Genomic DNA, 19,695 nt, shown 5'->3' on the forward strand with positions numbered 1-19,695 from the left:
AGCTACAGAGGACCTGACACTTCAAATGCTGGCATATCGCGTCACATTTAAAATTAAACTGTGTTAAGCAGACGTGAGCGGCAGGCTGAACAGATCTGCAACACAAGGAGGTTGCTATGTTAACTCCAGATGCAAAGTCAGCCATTTTCACCAGCTAACACGATAATCCAGTTACTGTACAACAACAGTATGACAGTTACAGGAAGATAATCGCTCAGATTTTCATTATTAGGCCACTTGAAAATAGGCTATGGCTAGGCTAATCACTGGAGGTATTTTAATATTATGTTTGTTTTGCTAATAGTAAGGCAAGGCCTCCTTGTGGTTTTGATCAACCTAATAATCTTTGAAATGTCAATTGTAGGCCTAAACACTAATAGTAGGGGGGCCTATGTGTCTAATTTGGGGGCTTGTGGGATTCGCATGTTAATTTTTGGAGAGTATTATATCTTTGTTCTAGGGGTTCTTAAGAGTAAAAAAAAAACATGTCTCCATTTTTTTTGAAGGTTTTGAAGGACCCAAATCAAAGGTCAAATTCGGAAAAGGTCAAATTTGGTGTTTTGTCCATAAATCTCACATTGCTGGTATTATAGCATAGGGTTTGGTGCCAAAAAGCAAAGATATTCTACAAGGTAGTGTGCAAAAGTGGACCACATAAACAATACAACATTATGAAACATTTTTTCAGAGCACAAAGTGTAGAGATCTCTGTTAAATCAAGTTTAATAGACTTTTACATAGTACCAGCTGAAGTCTGTAAGGCCTTCCGAAGCCTATGTAAGTGTGAAGAAAAGAAAGGGTAAAGGATCAGCTAGACAAACAGACAGGTGTGTGTGTGTGTGTAAGAGAGAGAAAGAGAAAGAGAGACACTACCAGCATGGACGGATTATGAACTTTCAGGCCCCTGGGCCCAGATGTATTAAGGGCCCCCCACTAATTGTTGCGGGGGACATTTTTTTTATTTATTTGATGTGATTTCCTGTATTCTGGTGCATTTTGGGGATGGCCAATACTTTATTTCAATCAGATTCATAGCCTATGTGTTGATATGATGTGTTGATATTGAGGCAATGATTCCATGCAATGGCTTGGGCCCTCTGACTCCTTGGGCCTCTGGGTTTGGGCCCGGTAGGCCCGTGCAGTAATCCATCCCTGACTACCAGTGACAGTTGGCTGTTGATAGCTGGCAGTGATAGAATTTAGAATATCGAATAACTTGAAGCACATAGTGCTCTGTTCTTCATGGTTGGTGATATTAGTGACCTTCTAGCCTTCTACATTTAAGCAAGCACATTTTCATAATTCATGGTGGCACAGTCTAGTTTCTGAGGTGTGTCTTTATGTTAGTCAGGTGATGGCACACATATTCTAAAAGAAACAGATTTTGGGCTATGTATCCAGTGGCAGATATGTGTGGACTGGTGAATGACCCATCACTAGAGACATATGCCAAATTTCTTGTTTTTGTCCATGAGAGAGTATGGATGGGTATCACAGATCAGCCAACGATTACATTGTTACAGTGCAGTTATTTTACAACAGAACAAAGCAGTTTGGCACAGGAACTGCTACAAATCCACCTGTAACAGTGAGCATCTGCAGCATGCTAAGATTCGCTACTAGAAATCATGTGAAGCAGGCAGGACTCAGTGTCTTCAGAAAAGACGCGGTAGACCATCTTCTGAACCTGCAGCAACACCTTCAACTGCATCAAGTCCATCTAGAGGGACACTTGTTCAGCAGCAGCTGCTGCCAGCATAGATAAGTGCTTCTTCTGTCAGAAGCAGACAAAAGAGCGTCTTCATGAGGTGTCCTCTTTCAATGCAGGCAACCAACCAAGAACTATAAGTAATATTTTGAAGTCAATGACTTTTAAGAGGTAGCCAGTGTAAAGATGCTAGGATGGGGGAAATATGTTCATATTTTTGGTGTGTGTGAGCAGCTGCATTTTGTATAAGCTGTAAGCTCTTTAGACAGGTATTATTACAGCCAGCATAATAGCATTGCAATAGCATTGCAATAGTCTATCTTTGAGATGACAAAACATTAATTTCTCGGCATCTGGTAAGGATAAGGACTTCCTTATCTTTGAAATGTTCCTTAAATGGTAAAATTAAGTTTTGGTGATCTGTTTTATGTGATTACTTAGTGCTAGGTCCTGGTCAATTATAACTCCTAGGTTATTAACACTTGTGGATGAGGTCAGTGGAAGATCACTATATGTAGCCTGTGATGTGGATAGGATATCCCTCATCTTTTTAGAACCTAAAACCATGTCTTCTGTTTTATCTGAGTTCAAAAGCAGGAAATTATTCGACATCCATGTCTTTATATCTCTTATACATGTGTCAAATTTGGCTAACGGTGTTAATTCATCAGGTTTTATGGAGAGGTATAGTTATGTATCAGCTGCTAAACAACAGGGGCCTCAGTACTGAGCCTTGAGACACTCCACATTTTACCATAATCTGGGTAGATGGTTTATTATGGACCTGTACAAATTGTTGACGGTTAGGAAGGTATGATCTAAACCAGTGTTTTTCGACCTTTTTTGTGCCACGGCACACTTTTGACACTTAAAATGTCCCACGGCACACTAACACACTAATCCTGTGTGAAGAAAAAATAAACATACCATAGCCTAAAATTTCAAATAATACACAGATATGGCCTTATTATGGCTTCTATGCAAGACCTGCTCAATATAACAAGCGCCCTCTGTTTCATTTGTAGGTGACTATATCTAATTTAATTGTTGTTTTGATCTGGATATGTGATGATTCTGTACTGGATATGGGGCCCCCGTTGTACAATGCCTGCATACCACAAATAGTGCAATCATACAATCAATGAGAGTATGTGGTTAAAAATTCTTTGATGCAACAGTTGCTTTTCTGGACCAGTGAGTGACATTTGGGTAATTTTCTGCGGCACACCTGATGATCTCTCACGCCACACTAGTGTGCCCCGGCACAGTGGTTGAAAAACACTGATCTAAACCAAGCGAGTGCTGAGTCTTTGATGCCTATCAAATTTTCAAGCCTAAGTAGTATGTCATTGTCTATGGTGTCAAAGGTAGCGCTGAGGTCCAGGAAGACCAGTATCGATACAAGGCTAGGTTTTTTGAGGGAGGGCTTAATAACAGATGTCTTAAACGACTGTGGTACATGCCCTGATAGCATTGAATTATTTATAATCTAAAGCAAAACATTATCTAGGAAGGGGAGAGCAGTCTTAAGAAGGTGAGTAGGAATAGGGTCTAGTAGACTAGTTGTAGATTTTGATGAGGAAATTGTGGAGGTGATATCTAATATGTTGTGTATATGTAAATGAATTAAATGTTGTTTGAGGTCTCATCTGTGATTCTGTGATTTTGCTATCTTTCAGCAATGGAGTATGTGTATTTGGTGAAACTGATTGGTTATTGATCTTATCTCTAATTGTTTGACATACAATCATAATACTGACATACAATCATACTGTTAAAAATAAGAAAATAACTGTTTTGTGAACCTTATTCAACATAGCCAGTGATTTAGGCAAAATGTATGGTGTTAATTATAGTGAAATATACAAATTCACAAAAATAGGGTTAAAACAGGTAAAAAAAATGGAGACATCATTTTTCTCCATGTTCAATGACCTCTAAAGACAGTCCAACCACTCTCCAAAAATTAACATTTCAATCCCACAGAAACCACATAGGCCCCCTGACTATAAGGTGAAATGCGTTGAAACTGACATGCCACTAGAATAGACGTTTCATCGGCTTTGAGGTATATGTTCAATGACCTCTAAAGACAGTCCAACCACTCTCCAAAAATTAACATTTCAATCCCACAGAAACCACATAGGCCCCCTGACTATAAGGTGAAATGCGTTGAAACTGACATGCCACTAGAACAGACGTTTCATCGGCTTTGAGGTATAACAAAGTCTCCAGTCTTGTAAATTCACATTATGTAACATCCATAACGTCACATCCATAACGCACCATTAAAGGTTTTAAAAGTAAGAAAGGGGCACAATTTGGTCATCACGCTTTACATTGATATAAATCAGTTTTGCACAGACACTATGGACATTGTCGCATCAACACTGTAGCCAATGTGTAGCATAAACTTTTCCTATAAAACGTTATGGATGTGACATGGCCATGGAACTTGATGACTTAAAAACAAAAGCCTTTTCAAATGTAAGGAGTTGTGCTCTTAAAGGCAAGCTGAGCATAGACATTACTCTACCATTCTCTTGTCAATCTGGAATTTGTCAAATGACACAATTTGTTTGAACCTTGGGTCCATTTATACACTTTTTAAATATGTATAATATTACCATGTGAAAAATTTTGTTTCTGTATGGTTGCACACCATATTTATGATGTAAAAAGAGTGTAATTCTCGATCAAAAGGATGACCTTTGCATGGAATTGCCCTTAGGATAAAAATAGGCTACAGTAGCCTTTCGAAACAACACGGGGACTACCCTACGTCATTTGTGCCATGTTTGGAATTCTGATGAGTGATGTTTTAAGTTTGATAGGAAAACGTAGGCTACGTAACAGCCCTCCGATCTTTTCATGGGCACGCTAGCTTTAAGAGCGTCAAAGGAGCTTACAACTTCCCAAAAACTACCAGTGAAATTTGTTAAACCCTCACTTCCGTTTATTTCCCGAAGTTGTCAGCTGGAGGGACGGGATTTGAGCATCAAGACTACATAAAAGAACTTGTAGCTCAGTTGGACCACATTCTCGTCCGAAAGGGGGAGATGGAGTGAGAACGCGAAGTCTTTTGTATTCCCCTCCCCCTCCACCACAGTAAAGGGGAAATGTCTCTGCCGAAGCGAGGTAAGAGTTTCATGCCTTTTAACAAAGTTGGAATAATCATGCATTAGGATTTATTTCATTGACATGTGCATCACTGTAGGGAAGATACATTTAAATGCATGTTTACACAGTGCAGATTCGTTTCCCTTGCGTTCATCTGTGCTTGCAGAGCACTTTAATTGCTTTTTGCAAGCAGAAGTTTAAGTCTAGTAAGCTAACCTACTAGCCAAGCTGGCTGGATTGCTTGCTAGCTAGCTAACATGGCATTCGAGTTGTCCAGTGTAACGACAACGGATTCATGAAAACATCAACAAATATGTAGGCTTGGTCTGTGTTATCACACACCACTGATTGTTCTCCGTACCCTGCAAATTTGTGTGGAACGTCCACAGCTTAAGCATGGACCTGTTACCTGTCAGTTGCTGCTAGCACTGGTCATTAAGCTAACTTCAAGCTAGCTTTGAAAATCAGCTAGATAGCCAAGTTAGCTGAGCTAGGATGAATACGGACTCTTGTGAAATCTTGCATGCTTAAATTTATTACCAACTAATTGAACACATTTTACTTGATGATTTGTTGAATACATCAGATTAGATGCATGTAAGGTGTTGGTGGTCTGCAGGTTTGAGCAAGTTTAAGATTACTGTCATAAATGGCCTGGTATCCACCTAAAACAACGTGATGACTTGCCAGCTAAACTTATACCGTTAGCTAACTATCATTAGCAGTGTAACAAGTTAGCCGTGTATTTAGCACACTAAAAACGTTGTTAGAGGCAAGTGATCACTTATTGGGTTTATGAAAACATGCAAAAGCAAGTTTATCTGTTTTGTAGTGCTCTATGTTCGAATTTAGTACATTGGCTGTCCAGCTACTTTCAAAACTATTTGTAGACAGCTATGGTAAGTTAGCCTACGTTTCCCAAATACTTGCCGTAACCGAAACATCCCGGAGAAAAAAAGGAAAATGCAGCCCACTGACGTCGACTCCCTCGCATTCCTGCAATACTTTCCGCTATTGGAATATCAAACTATATCTGTCATGCAAAATGAAATATCAGAGCTGACCTTTTCAACATTTGTTCTCACTAGGTTTAGTTTTGATTCCCATGTAACATTAAACAGGCGAAACGTATAAGTGGGATGTTTATGATTTGATTGCTGTTTGTTTACCTCGCAGTGTTTTAAGCACTCAGGATTTGTCGCATTAAATGCGCGAATTTTATCTTGAGGTTTAACGCAAGCAGTTAAAACCAAATTTGGCAATGACTTTATTTATATTCTAACTGACTTCTCTTAATATCTGCTTTTAGATAGTAAATAGGCCTTGTGGAATGCCCGATCAAATGCCCTCCTAGGCTAACAGAAAGCGGTATGGACATGAACAACCTGTATGGGCATGCGGGTGTTATGAGTTTGCAGCTTTCCCTAGTTTACCACGGCATTGCCTCTGCAGTTTTCTCAATCTGATTTTTGTGCTATCAAGTATGTTCTTCCAAAGCCTCAAAGTTTTCAGTGGAACATGTTTAAAGTGACTTGGCTCTTGTGATCATAATGGTGCTTTTATTCAGATTTCCTGGAGCACTGTCACTCACCCATGTTTGAAATGGTTTTTAACATATAGTTAAGCTGAAATAAGTATTGTTAAGGTTTGGTGCAAGCACAAAAAGTTATCATAAGTGGTATTGCATCAGATACTACTTGGCCATGATATGTCACCTGTTGAAATCTGTTGTCATGCTCTGCATTGTGTTGCTTGTGCTCCATAGTTAGGCAGAAGCTGTATTATATTGCCTGTTTGTACTGTGTGTACAGAGACTTTGAGGTGTAGCAGCAATACAGTCTGACGTTTAAGCCTACATGTTTTCACCATAGTAGTCAAAGGCATCTGTCTTTGTGTTGCGGAAATACAATGGCCTAGATCTGTAGTTTTTTCCTGGAGCCAGAGCAATGTTTTTCAAGGGAATTTCATTCAATCATGATCCATGTCGCTGGCTTACTCGCCACATGCTGTACCAGAAATGCTGTGGTTCCAGTGAACTCTGTAGAACGCATAGCCTGTCATGTGATTCTGAGTCAACTAGTGTGGCTTAAAGGAGAATTCAGTGGAAATGCATGGATTCCAGTTTCTTCCAGTAGCAGCAACTGGAATCCATGCATTTCCACTGAATTATTTTTGGAATCTGATCCGTTATCATACCTGTTCATTCTTACTCGTTGCTCGACTTATCGTGACTAAATTCAAGATGGCTGCAAACGCTAAACTTATATACTTATATACTGTCTGTATAAATCGTCTTGTAAGTAAACTACCAGTGCTTTTTCAAAGTTCTCAATGTCTCGTTTTAAATGTCAGGGCCCTCGGAAGTCTACCAATGAAGTGTGGAGATACATTGAGCCTCGTAAATGGGTGTAAAATAGTGATTTAGTTGCATGGCTAGCCCGATGCCGAACCACCACTATTGAAAAAGCTGTTGGTAGCATCGGCTAACTAGCGCCAGATTTTGGAGTGCAGGGGACAAGCCGAGATGGGCTATGATACCTACGTTCACACTCGGTATCATGTTTCAATACACTTTAGGTCAATATCACACCGGAATTCTCCTTTTAAGGGCCGTTCACACCAAGAACGATAACTATGAAACAAAATATATCATTCTCGTTAATATGAATGACTACGTTCACACACAAACTATAACGACACTATAACAACATGAAGAATGATATAGTTGGGGATCACTTTCAGAGTGATTTTGAGAACAATAAAAAGCTAACAGCCAATCAGAATCCATAAAATTTTAGCCATCACATTCATTAACACAAGAAGAAACTTTGCTTATCGTTAGTGTGGATGCTTTTATCGTTATGGTTATAGTTATTGTTCCTGATGTGAGCAGCCCTTTACTCCTCAGTGAATTGATAGATGACAAGGTATATTGAAAGACCAAAGCGATAGACCAACAATTGTGTTAGTATGCCCTCTTTTCTTAACTTAAAGTCCTGTATTTTCTGTTGCTAAACTCTTCTTTAGTGCTTCTCGCTGATATATGTTCAGTGTTCTCATGACTTAAACAGGTGAGCTCTGTGTTAAAATGACAAATGGCTGTGAAATGTAGGCCTACCCCCCCCCCCCCCCACACACACACACACACACACACCCTCCTTTCACCCAACAAAGCACCTCTGACATTAAAATAAACCTTATCCTACTAGGGTCGAGTCAAGTGCGAAGACTTGCCACTGAGACCTCTGTTAGGGCTGTGCAATTAATCAAAATTGAATTTCCATTATGACTTCCAACAGTTTTGAAAAGAACATAAATGAGTGATTAGATAGTGAAACAGTGATTATTTGGCAACAGGTTTTGTCTTGAGTTCCAAGTATATCCAGTATATCCTGTTTATTTACATTCATTTTTTTTTTTATTGTGTAACATTTAGAAAATGTAAGGTGATTCCAAATAATTGAGTGATCATGTTATCTAATCGTGATCTCAATATTCACCAAAATAATTTTGATTAGGATTTTTGCCATAATGGAGCTATGTGTGTTTGTGTGTATACACTGTGTGTAGTGGGTTGGGAGGGTTCCCTATCCTCCACTGCACCCGTCCAGGTTGAAGGGTCCCCCATATCTGCCCTGCGCCCTTCAAACAGGAGCCTGTATGCATGGTATTATGTCTGCGTTCTTCTCGTGTTTGTTTAAGGGCCGGGAGCAGAATTGTTTTGGTGTGCTGGTGTGGTGTGCCAGTGGCCACACCCCTCTATGTTGTGAGCACCACACCTGCCTCCTTGCTTCAGTGTGTGTGTGTGTGTGTGCGTGTGCGTGTGCGTGTGCGTGTGCGTGTGCGTGTGCGCGCGCGCGCAGGTAAGCACATGGGGGTTTCACAGCCTGGATGGGTGTTTTGGGAGGAAACTCTTACGAGGGGTGTTAACACTTGTGAGACGCTATCAAAGGCTTTTGGGCGTGCGTCCGTGTGTGTGTGTGGCTTTGAGTCAGCATGCAAAGTATCCCTCAGCAGACGATTGTATGAACCCAAAGTCTCTGAGAAGGATGGTTATTGCTTTCCAGTCTTTGCATAAAAAATCCTTGTTACTGAATAGTTGGAGGGGGAAAGTTTTCTCTTACCTCTTTGCCTAGTACTACCATTTGAATGTAGTGTAAGTTATGAGATCCAGTCCCTAGAATTAATTACAAATGCACGCTCTCAAATGTTGACTTTTTTTATGTGACTGTTTTTGAGGCAAGCAGACAAAACAACCCCCTCCCAACCCAACAAAGAACAATGCACATATTCAGGAGACTGACATACCACGTCTGGAATTCTGCTGTTCGTTTCCTTTTCCCATGATTCCCACGATTTCCATGATTCCCAGTCTTGTGTTGGTGTGGATAGTGTCTTGCATCAGACTATGTCTTTCACTACCATGCCCAATTGAAAGCTACTGATAATCAAAACAAGAGACACTTATACAGCAGGTTCATTAGTAGGTGAGGTCCAAACTGTCTATGAAAATGCCATGTGTGTATTAGAGGGTGGATACACAATTCAAACTCGTCAGGATCTAACCATTTGGGTTGGGTTTGACAGTTACGGTCAAATTTGGTCATAAGCCAAAGACGTCTAACTTGGCAGTTAACATGTCGCTTTTGAAGTACTAATTAGGCAGGTCCAGTCTACTTGACATGGTGCATCACATAGGCTCAATGATTGAGGACACGAAGCAAAATATGGTAAGGCTTTGAAGTGTAAAGTTTAATGTTAGGTCTAATATTTTTAAAGGGATGCACAGATTTTTTTTGTTTGTTTACTTTGCTTTTGTTGTTAATTATACCCTTTAGTGTTAGGGAAACAATATTCAATATTCATGGTAACACACTGACGAAGGCCATCAGGCCGAAACGTTTGTCAATTAACCCCTGTGCTAAAATGGATTAAAAGCAAGAAAAGATTTTTGGAGTGCGACCATTTGTTATTTTTTATGAGTTCCCTGGATTACGCACCCACAAAGAAACAAGAGAAGAATCGGGAGAGCGCGGTGTTGGCCAAGAAAAAAACAATATTCATTATAAAGGATAATCATGAACTATTTTTGAGTCTCTCAGCATAACATTTAGCTACTGCCACATTGATGTGGCATTACATAAACCACTGCCAATGGTATACATTTATTATTTGCTAATAGGCTGATGCCAGTCAACGAGGCAAATATTAGCTAATAAAGATGTAAGGCCGATATATCTGCATCCCTACTTTTGTTCATGTCTTCGTTAGGCTAGAATTCTAAGCTTATTACTGGTTAGCAATCTCGTTAACCATAGGTGCAGTTGCAAGGTAACTATGTGTGAAGAACAGTTGATGACATTACGTCATGGGGTTTGTGTGTAAAAAACAATCTACCTGGCCGTCATAATGAACAGAATGCCTGTCAGATGAGGGTTGGGCTGGGCAACCACTATCAGACTCGGGTCAAGCTCAGACGTAAAGATGCAGCCCGAGCCGCATTCTACCTTGCGTGCAGTGACAGAGCTTGGGAGGAATGATGACAACAAAAAAGTCCCAAGGCGTCAGGAAATAAATTTGCATATTGTAGCAGAGCTTTACATTTTTTTCATGTGTGGGAAACACTGAGCAGCATCTCTTTAAACAAGAGCTGAACTGATTGTAGTGATTGGTAGGGTACACAGAAGGAAAATGCACAAACGGGAACAGTTTTCACAGTGTTCTGTGTTCCTAGGAATACCTTGACAAACCCCAGTAGAACTTGTATCTGTTCCTGGATGTACACCGGACTTGTTGACTGTTGAGCAACACCTTTTTTTTTTTTTTTGCTGAGTCACAAAAGCTTGTGCAAGTGGTTGGTTGTAAAAATAGGTATGCTGGAGAACTTTGATCAGGGCCGTTTTCACAAAGCATCTTAAGACAAATGGTAGCTAGTAGCTACTAACTGGCTGATTTTGGAGAAACTCATAATAATAATAATAATAATAATAATGGACGTGTCACTTAACTTATTCCTCCTAATTTATTTTTTTTACAATGTTTTTGGAATGCAGAAGTATATTCACCTCATGCATTCTCAACCAGAAGAGAACAACTCTAGAGCTTATAATGAATGCAACAACAACACCACCATCCAACTGAAACCCATTAATTTGAAGAAACTTGAGTGTGATGTTTTATTGTATATTAAATCAAACTAGTTTCTGTCTACACAATCAAGTCGTCATACTAGTGTTGCACGGTGTATCAATACTAAAAAGGAATCACGGTGCCTTCACGCAAAAAACGCATCTAGGCAAGTGGGCGTGTCAAGCAGGCAGCAGTGAGTGAGTGCGCAGCCAACGTTAACATAGTTCTTTGCCGACAGTTGTTCTAGGCCTTGTGGATAAAACAAAAGGTGCAGTGAAATCTGCAACTATTTCGGATACATCGCGAATTAAGGCAAGGTACACAGTCATTTAAAAGCAGTAGGCTACGCATGGAACTTGGCTAAACACCTCGCAGACATCCCAACATTTTTAAAGAGTTCAAAGAACGACAGGTTAACGAATATGCTATAGAAAACACGACTACATGGCTAGTGCCAAGTTCTTCTCTTATGTTTTAGTCTAGCCTAAGTGAAACGAGTATGGTTCTCTGGGATAAAGCGAACCTTACTTCATCAATGAATTTTGACGAGACATAACGAGCTGTAATCATAGGGTGCTAACGTGATGAAAGCGCAATGTTCACGCCAGAATAACATTACCATAACTTGTAAATGATCTAGGCCTATTTCATGTTCGGTCAGGAGCCTACTACTGGTAATATTTGTCATGGCATGTAGACTGCAATTTGTTCAATAATTATTGCCCAGATGTAGGATAGGCTACCCGGAATGCGCTAATTAAAGCCCACAGCATTTAATACCACTGCAGCATGTTGAGTCCTAATAATAATAATAGCGGCTTATTGTTACGTGGTAGCAAATCATGTTATCAAAGAAATAGACGTAGGCTAATGTAGGAATGCACACAGACATATTGCAACAGGTAATGGTGTAGGCCTATCTGACGAAGACCTGAGTGGTTGGAACGTCGTACTTGTACACTGGGCGCAAAGAAGACTATCCTCACATTTTCCCCTTTGCAACTGTCAAAGAAATCCCATGAACACGGGAAGGCCTAGGGTAGCCTATACTGTACATCAGATGGCCTAAAGATTAGGCCCCTCTGCATAGCATTCAGTGATTTGCATGCAGTAATTTTAACACTGACCTTGATCTAGCCTAGTTTGGCTATTTAAAGCTACTTTATTGCCAAAACACAACACAATGTAAATTAACTGTAACAAACAATAAAGGACTTAATCACAGAAAGTAGGCCTACTATTTTACTTAAAAAATAATAATTATGTAGGAAGTTTAGAACCCAGAATTGACCTACACACTACAAAAGTGCACCAAATTCAACACAAATGACTCGATACACTTGGAGGAGGTATGAGTCCTTTCTTCTCCAGATATCTTAGGATTTCACCGTAGTATCGTTTTAGTATCAAGCATCGTGATCTTTATGGCAGGTATCGTATCGAAGTCATAATTTTGGTATCGTGACAACACTACGTCATACAGATGTATTTTGTAACCTTTTGCGAAAATGCCCAGTGTATGGGTTGCGTACTCCAGTCTTTTTCCATTAGTAGCCTGTGATCTTGATTTATCGAACATTCATTGCAGTATTAGCAATTTTGTGTAACCTACCAACAGGCATAGACCTTTTACTCATCATCCAATCATGGCTGTCATTGCAAACAACCTTGTGCGTTTGAAATGTCATCAGCCATAGCCCTTCTGCCTCAATCCATGTTGTTATTTGATGTCGTTACTACCGTCTGCCTCGGCGCCGGTTACCTATTGAGTCACATTAGCTTTGTGCAGGAGAATGTTTCAGTGCAGCTTGCTTCAGTAACCATCCTTGGAACACTCGCATCACACCTGGAATTTCACTGCTCAGATTTGTTTGTTCTGCCATCAGAGATATTGACTGCCTGTCCTTCTTCCTTTTTCACAGTGAAAAAGAAGGTTAATCTCAAGATCAATGATGAGGTCTTCCAGCAACCAGCTCCAGCACCAACGTAAGTAATAAGAGGCTCTTGTACAGTATCAAAGCTCAGTTTATTAGGTTCAGATGGTCGTTTAAGTGTTGGTCTCCAGCACAGTGATGGCTGTTATGGAAGCGATGTTTGACTGAATCCTCAGTGTGAATGGTAATATCTATGTGTCATCCGTTCTGCTCAACCCCCCCCAGGCCCCCCAGAGATCTTGACTCCAAGGCCAAAGTGACCATTGGTGAGAAGGTACGATGGTTTTTGTAACAATATACACATTCACCCCCCCACCCCAACCTGTGCTTGTCTGGATATTGTTTCTGGTCATACATTTGTGTTAAAATCCTCTGCCCCTTCACAGTGTCATTACGGATATACTTCCTCTTTGTTCAGCTTGTGTTCAATCTAAACTCTTGTCTTCTCCTTTTGGGCCATGTGTCCTCCGTGGCGGTCTGTCCCGGTCAGAATGTGGTGGTGAATGCCGATGAACTGGAGCAGATAGCGGAGCTGGGCCGAGGAGCCTACGGAGTGGTTGACCAGATGAGGCACGTCCCCACCGGCCTCATCATGGCTGTAAAGGTGAGTTAGCCCCGCTACGCAGGCAGCCAGCGCTCCACTTCAACTCCACAGTGGTCAAGCACTCACAGGCTGTATCAACACCTTAACGTCACAGAATGTGGTGTAGCCCTCGGTCACAATTTTTGATTTGCAGAAAGGCAGGCACTCTCGACATTGATGCAGGACAGTGTTTTGTGTGGTGTTTTTGAAAGAAAGCTGGTTGTTGTTTCCCACAGGGCACTTTTTGTTTTGTTCAATGTTTGCTTACTCCCCACCCCAGCGAATTCGAGCCACAGTGAATTCGCAGGAGCAGAAGCGGCTGCTGATGGACCTGGACATCTGCATGAGAACGGTGGACTGTTTGTACACGGTTACCTTTTACGGAGCCCTCTTCAGAGAGGTATGTGGCTCAGCAAACAAGCGCGGCCTTCTCAGCCAAACGCATGTGTCCCTCATGGGCACAGTGCAGCAAAAGCGGTCCTTACCAACAGCCTCATAAACTGAGTCAGCCCTCTTACGTACTTTATTATGACTGCTGTTCTTCTATTTCTGTCTTTTTTTTTTAATCCACCTGTATGTGTTGCCAGGGTGATGTCTGGATCTGCATGGAATTAATGGACATGTCTTTGGACAAATTCTACACCAAGGTTATAGAGAAGGGGGCCACCATCCCAGAGGACATTTTAGGAAAGATCACGATTTCGGTAACATGCTCTCCTCTATTTTTAATCTCAGCTCTTTACTATTGTTGTAGTAAACATTCCACTTAAATTCCACATTACATTTAAAATTTACATGAATGAGTGTTTTGAGTGGTTTTGGTACATTGCATATGAATCACCCTCTGCCTGGTGTGAAGTTGTGTTTTGTAGCTACTCTGAGTCGTTTTCATAATAAAAATAAGCCAAGGCAAACAAGGCGCATGTTGGACCGATGTTAGTCACAGGTCTCTATCAGATCACCAGACAAGTCTCTCATAGTGTAGAAGTGACTCACTGTTTAGTCATGAGCAGCTGCTTAGTACAGAAGCGACCATTTCCTCTCTGATCTCCCTCTCGGTCTCTCATTCCCTTTTGTTCCCACCTTTCCTTCCTGTCAACTTCTCTCACTTTCTTTCTTATTCTCTCATTCTCTCATTCTCTCACTCTCTCTCTCTCTCTCTTTCTCTCTCTCTCTCTCTCTCTCTCTCTCTCTCTCTCTCTCTCTCTCTCTCTCTCTCTCTCTCTCTCTCTAGATTGTCAAAGCCCTGGATCATCTCCATACCATATCGGTGATACACAGAGGTAAATAGAGGAACAGTGAGGGTAATGTTCTGGAATAGCCCTGTTGAATATTTAATTGGCTATGTATTTTTTTTTTGTTTGCCCAATTTTTATGTTGGACATGAGCAACAGCAGTATGAAAGTGTTTAGCATCTACCAAGATTTGTTTTTCTGTGTGTCCATGACACAATGCACCTCAATGAGTTATGTTTCTTTTGTTTGTGTAAATATAACTGCCTTTTATCAACCCTAAAATCAAAAATATCTTCAATATGTAGAGGTATATTGTTTTGCTACATTTTGCTGTAGTTTTAAACCAGTGAACCACTTGCATAGCCATAGCTGCAGCCCTACAAACAGTGAGTGCAGATTGGTGCCATTTAGTTGTGATCAGTTCCTCTGTAATTAGCCCTTACAGGCCTCTGCATAGTGTCTTGCTCATCTGTGTGTGTGCTGATTTTTACATCCCACAGATGTCAAGCCCTCCAACGTCCTTATTAACACTCAAGGACAGGTGAAGATGTGCGACTTTGGAATCAGTGGCTATTTGGTTGACTCTGTGGCCAAGACCATGGATGCCGGCTGCAAACCCTATATGGCGGTGAGCCTCACTTGTACCCAGAAAGCATTCATTAGAAGCATCCTGTATTGTAATACAGAAAATAGTTTTGCTTTGCAACTGTGGGTCATCCATTAGATTTATAGATGACCCACATGCAGTCTTATTATTTACGATCATGGCACCGTTAAAATAATAATAAACAGAAACTAGCAGATGAGACTACATACGTAGGTTTTTGCAGAAAGATAAATATGTGTCTGTGTTTAACTGTGTGCTGTGTTTTCCTGTTTTAGCCGGAGAGGATCAACCCAGAGCTCAATCAGAGGGGCTACAGTGTCAAATCAGACATCTGGAGTTTAGGGATTACCTTGGTTCGTACTTTTGGAGTCACCCTTATTTTATACCATTATCTATTGTTTAAAAACAAATCCTGGCATGAATTTGCTGTCACCCTGGAACATTGATCATCAACCAATTTCTTTTTCAAAATAATGTTTTTACTCCTGCATTCAAAATGATACTGACATAATTCGCTGTGTCCGTCCGTCAGATTGAGCTGGCCATCCTGCGCTTCCCATACGAGTCGTGGGGCACTCCGTTCCAGCAGCTCAAGCAGGTGGTGGACGAGCCGTCCCCCCAGCTCCCGGCAGACCGCTTCTCCCCCGAGTTTGTGGACTTCACCTCCAAGTGGTAAGACCCCCAATCGCTTCTCTCCTCCTCCCTTTCCTGTCCTTAGAGCTGTGCTGTTGTTTGGCCATTAGGAGTCACAATTGGCCTTTATATTCGTCCACACAGTTGCACACATGCTCTATAACTATAAATGTGCTGACAGTCACTATTTTCATTTTTTTTTATTGTCTTAATACAGTGTGGAAACTTTCTGGGCAATCTGCCAATGTTGTTCTCTGACAGGAATGCTTTTCTACGTTGATTTGTGACTAAATGCATTTTTAAATCCTGTTTGTTTTGTCATTGCAGCTTAAAGAAAAATTCACAAGAGAGGCCTGCCTACTCAGAATTAAAGGTAGGTTGAAGGGTTTTGGTTTGTTTTTCCTTTAATTTTAACCAGTATTGTTCCTAAAAGAAGTATGTTCTGGTTGCTGAGCAGGATTAGGTTTTGAAAGTTGTATTTCTTATAAGTGTCCACAAGAGGACAGACTGAACTAGGCGGTCACACTGTCGTGTGTGTGTGTGTGTGTACTGGCACGCGTGTCCTTACACGTGAGTTTTGTGATTCCGGCACAAGTCCCACCCCCCACCCCTGCGCCATCTCTGACGCACTCTTACCTTGTCCCGTCACAGAAACATCCCTTTTTCACTCTCCACGACTCCAAAGAGACCGATGTGGCTAGCTTCGTTAAGGATATTCTGGGCGTCTGACTGAGCCACTGACTTCAGCCTCCCGGAACACCACCGCAACAACAACACCACATCCACCACCACCACTGCTGCCATCGCCTTCACCATCCTCTCTGCCCTTCCTAGGCACTCGCTCGGGCAGGCAGGACTGATCCACCACAGGCCACGGAGTTCCAGGAGCCAGCAGGAATGAAAAATAAAAATAAAATAAATTAAAAAAAAAAAAAAAAAAAAAAAACCTACCCTCCCAAAGTGAACACTCAAGCCAAGCACAAGACTCAGGCCCCTCACCCCTACCCCCACCCCCACTCTCCACCCTGGAAAAGATCCCAGCTGAAACGTAGGACGTCAGAGAGAGAAAGAGAGAACGTGGGAGAGAAAGAGCGTGTCTGTGTTGCTATGCTCACCCAGGACTTTAGGCGTCCAAGCACGTGTCCACTGCCACCCCACCCTCTCCTCTGCTGTGACCTCTAGTCTCTGTCCATTAGGATGGCCCTGCTGTTGCTGCTGCTGCTACTGGTGGCAAAGCTGGCTCATTCATGGGTGACGTGGGCATGGACATCGACATCATATGTCATGAAACCAACATAGATTACTTTCATACATGTATTTGTGTGATGAAATATGCACTTACTTAATATCATCTCCTTTTTCAAAACCGGTTGTGTGCATATGAGGTACATGTCCAAGTGCATTGCATTACTATATAGAACAAAAAAATATATGGAAACGTGCAGGGTTATGGTCTTTATGCTTTTACAAATATGGAATTGTTTAGGATTTATAGAATTTTAAATGCCCCACCCCAGACATACACACGCTGTGAAGGGCAGAGGTCTTACAGATTTTCTTTCTTTTCAGATATATATTTTTTGTGATTCGTAGAGGTCCTAGTGGTTGCTGGTTTGTGTTCGGTTACACTGCAGACACAAAAATATAATCAGTGGGACGGACACACACACCCAAAAATGTAATCAGTGGGACGGACACACACACACACACACACACTCCCCCTCCCCCTCCCCCAGCTTGTAGCGCTTTTGTTCCTCACAAGAGAAAAAGAAGAGAACTAGCATCAGACATTCAGCTCCCCTGCAGTCCTCTCTGATTACACCAAAAAATACACCTCTTTATGCTGGACAGTAAGGGACTGGAATTGTTATTATTATTATAATTATTATATAGATTATCATTCTCATGTCAGTGTTATGCAGTTAATGTATTTATGACAACTGCTGTTTGGCCCATTTCTCCTATTTTTTTTCTCCTTATATTTGATTCTTCTGGGGTTTTTTGTTTTGTTTTGTTTTTTTGTCCTTCAGAGTGCATTAATTAATTTGAGGCCCTTAAGAGAGGCACCTGATGCCTTACCTGTGTGCTTGAGACTGATTGCTGTGTGAAAGATGTGTAATTACTATTGATGATGAACCTTTTAATGGAGAAAACCTTGCACTGTGGAGCGATGCAGGCACTAAGCTGCTGTACAGCCGCTTACGGTCCTCTGTCCTATGTATTCGCATATTCGCAGTGCGACACACACACACACACACAAAAAACCCATAACACACACTAATGACCCCAGTGAGTCCCTTCCCTCCCTGGCACTTGTTTGCTGCAACCGTCTCTCAGGTGTTTCCAGAGCCCAGAACCACGGAGCCAAGTCCCACCTGCAAACACACACACACACACACACGCATTCACACGCAACCATGTTCTCAATTAGGATCATGACTGTGGCTTGAGGTGGTGGCACTCCCCATCCCCCAATATCTCGTCGGTGGTTTGGTCGATGTAGTCATGGGTGCACAGCAGGGCCGTGTCAAGGCATGTCCTTCAGTGGATGGTGTCTCTCTTGTCGGTGGCTTCTATTGCAACGATGATGCTTGTGAATGAGAAGGGACGACCAAAATGGCGTCACAAAGAAGCTGCAGTGGTCTGTTGAGGCCGCTGTGTGTCCCGTCAGGCCTTATCGAAGAGTACAGGGCTGGTCGCAGTGAGCCTTGGAGCAGCTTTTCTACCTCATTCTCTTTATGAGCCGTTTCCACAATTGAGATTTGGAGAGGAAGAGGGGACGTACGTTGACAAACTTGAACAGTGGGAAGGTGACCTGCTTAAAACGAACGGCTTTATTCTGCAATAAAGACTGGTTAGCAATTAATTGATGTGGGTATGGTTTGTATGGAATGACCCAAGCATGTGTTTTTATTGAATTTACATGCCGCCTCTTTTGTTTTCTTCAGAAATTGGCTCATAAATTCGAAGAGGGGCATTTTTAAGCCATTCTTTGATTAGCTAAGAGGCAGCTGTTGCAAAAGGTGGGGAAGAATGGAAGTGTCCAGTGCTGTCTATTCCCGCGGCTCGCCTGGCCACGTGCTCTAGTGTGTGTCCTCTCATCTGTCCCTTCTTGGCTCTGCTCTCGTGTCTCGGAATGTCTTCAGTGTGTGTGTGTGTGTGTCTCTCCCTCTCTAGTTTCAGCGTCGCTCTCTCTCGTAGAAAGTACAGAAGTGGCATTAGCGTTGTCCAAGTACACTGGGGTGCAACTCCGAAAGTCGCAGTGAACGGAACTTTTTTTTTGCACTGTATTTCCGAATTTTTATGGAGGGAATTTTAGGGAGGGCCAGTCGCTCCATAGAGTCTATGATCTATTTCTTTTCTTTTTTATTTTATCTTTTGAATGGGCAGTAATCTTATGTATGTGTGGGTGTGTACTGAGATTTTTTTGTGTAAATATGTACGTGATTTTGATGGAATAAATGTTTACTTCAATCAAATGGTCCAGCTTTCTTACACACTGCACTCGAGGCCAGGTTACTTTAAACTCACACTCTTTTTAAAAGATGAACCAGTGTTTTATGGTGCCCAGCTGAATAGCTTTCTCTGCCTACTTTAAACTGCTCCTGAGTAGCTATGCCACCTTTAGACATCTTGTAGGGACCAAAGAGAAGACTGGCGATGTCCATGAGCTGTGGTTTAGAAGTGGGGGGAAATGTGAGAAGAGATTAGTACATGGGTCACGGCTTAAATCCTACGTCTTGATT

General features: G+C 41.6%; 1 protein-coding gene across 1 annotated transcript; it reads left to right on the forward strand.

Annotated features, from left to right (window-relative positions):
• Positions 1–4,537: 4,537 nt before the first annotated feature.
• On the forward strand, positions 4,538–19,428 carry LOC121705384 (dual specificity mitogen-activated protein kinase kinase 6-like). Its single transcript, XM_042086331.1, has 12 exons — positions 4,538–4,846; positions 12,880–12,943; positions 13,117–13,165; positions 13,382–13,495; positions 13,755–13,874; positions 14,062–14,178; positions 14,709–14,757; positions 15,210–15,337; positions 15,592–15,669; positions 15,849–15,988; positions 16,277–16,322; positions 16,601–19,428. The coding sequence occupies exons 1-12, from the start codon at positions 4,828–4,830 to the stop codon at positions 16,676–16,678; spliced, it is 1,002 nt and encodes a 333-aa protein (XP_041942265.1). The 5' UTR covers positions 4,538–4,827; the 3' UTR covers positions 16,679–19,428.
• Positions 19,429–19,695: the final 267 nt, after the last annotated feature.

Source organism: Alosa sapidissima, chromosome 3, assembly GCF_018492685.1.
Source record: "Alosa sapidissima isolate fAloSap1 chromosome 3, fAloSap1.pri, whole genome shotgun sequence".
Classification (NCBI taxonomy): Eukaryota; Metazoa; Chordata; class Actinopteri; order Clupeiformes; family Clupeidae; genus Alosa; species Alosa sapidissima.

Excerpts from the sequence above, each read along its gene's own strand:
- LOC121705384 (XM_042086331.1), top strand. Across the intron at positions 13,875-14,061 it reads ACGGAGCCCTCTTCAGAGAG|GGTGATGTCTGGATCTGCAT; the intron begins GTATGTGGCTCA and ends ATGTGTTGCCAG. Across the intron at positions 15,989-16,276 it reads GTGGACTTCACCTCCAAGTG|CTTAAAGAAAAATTCACAAG; the intron begins GTAAGACCCCCA and ends TTGTCATTGCAG.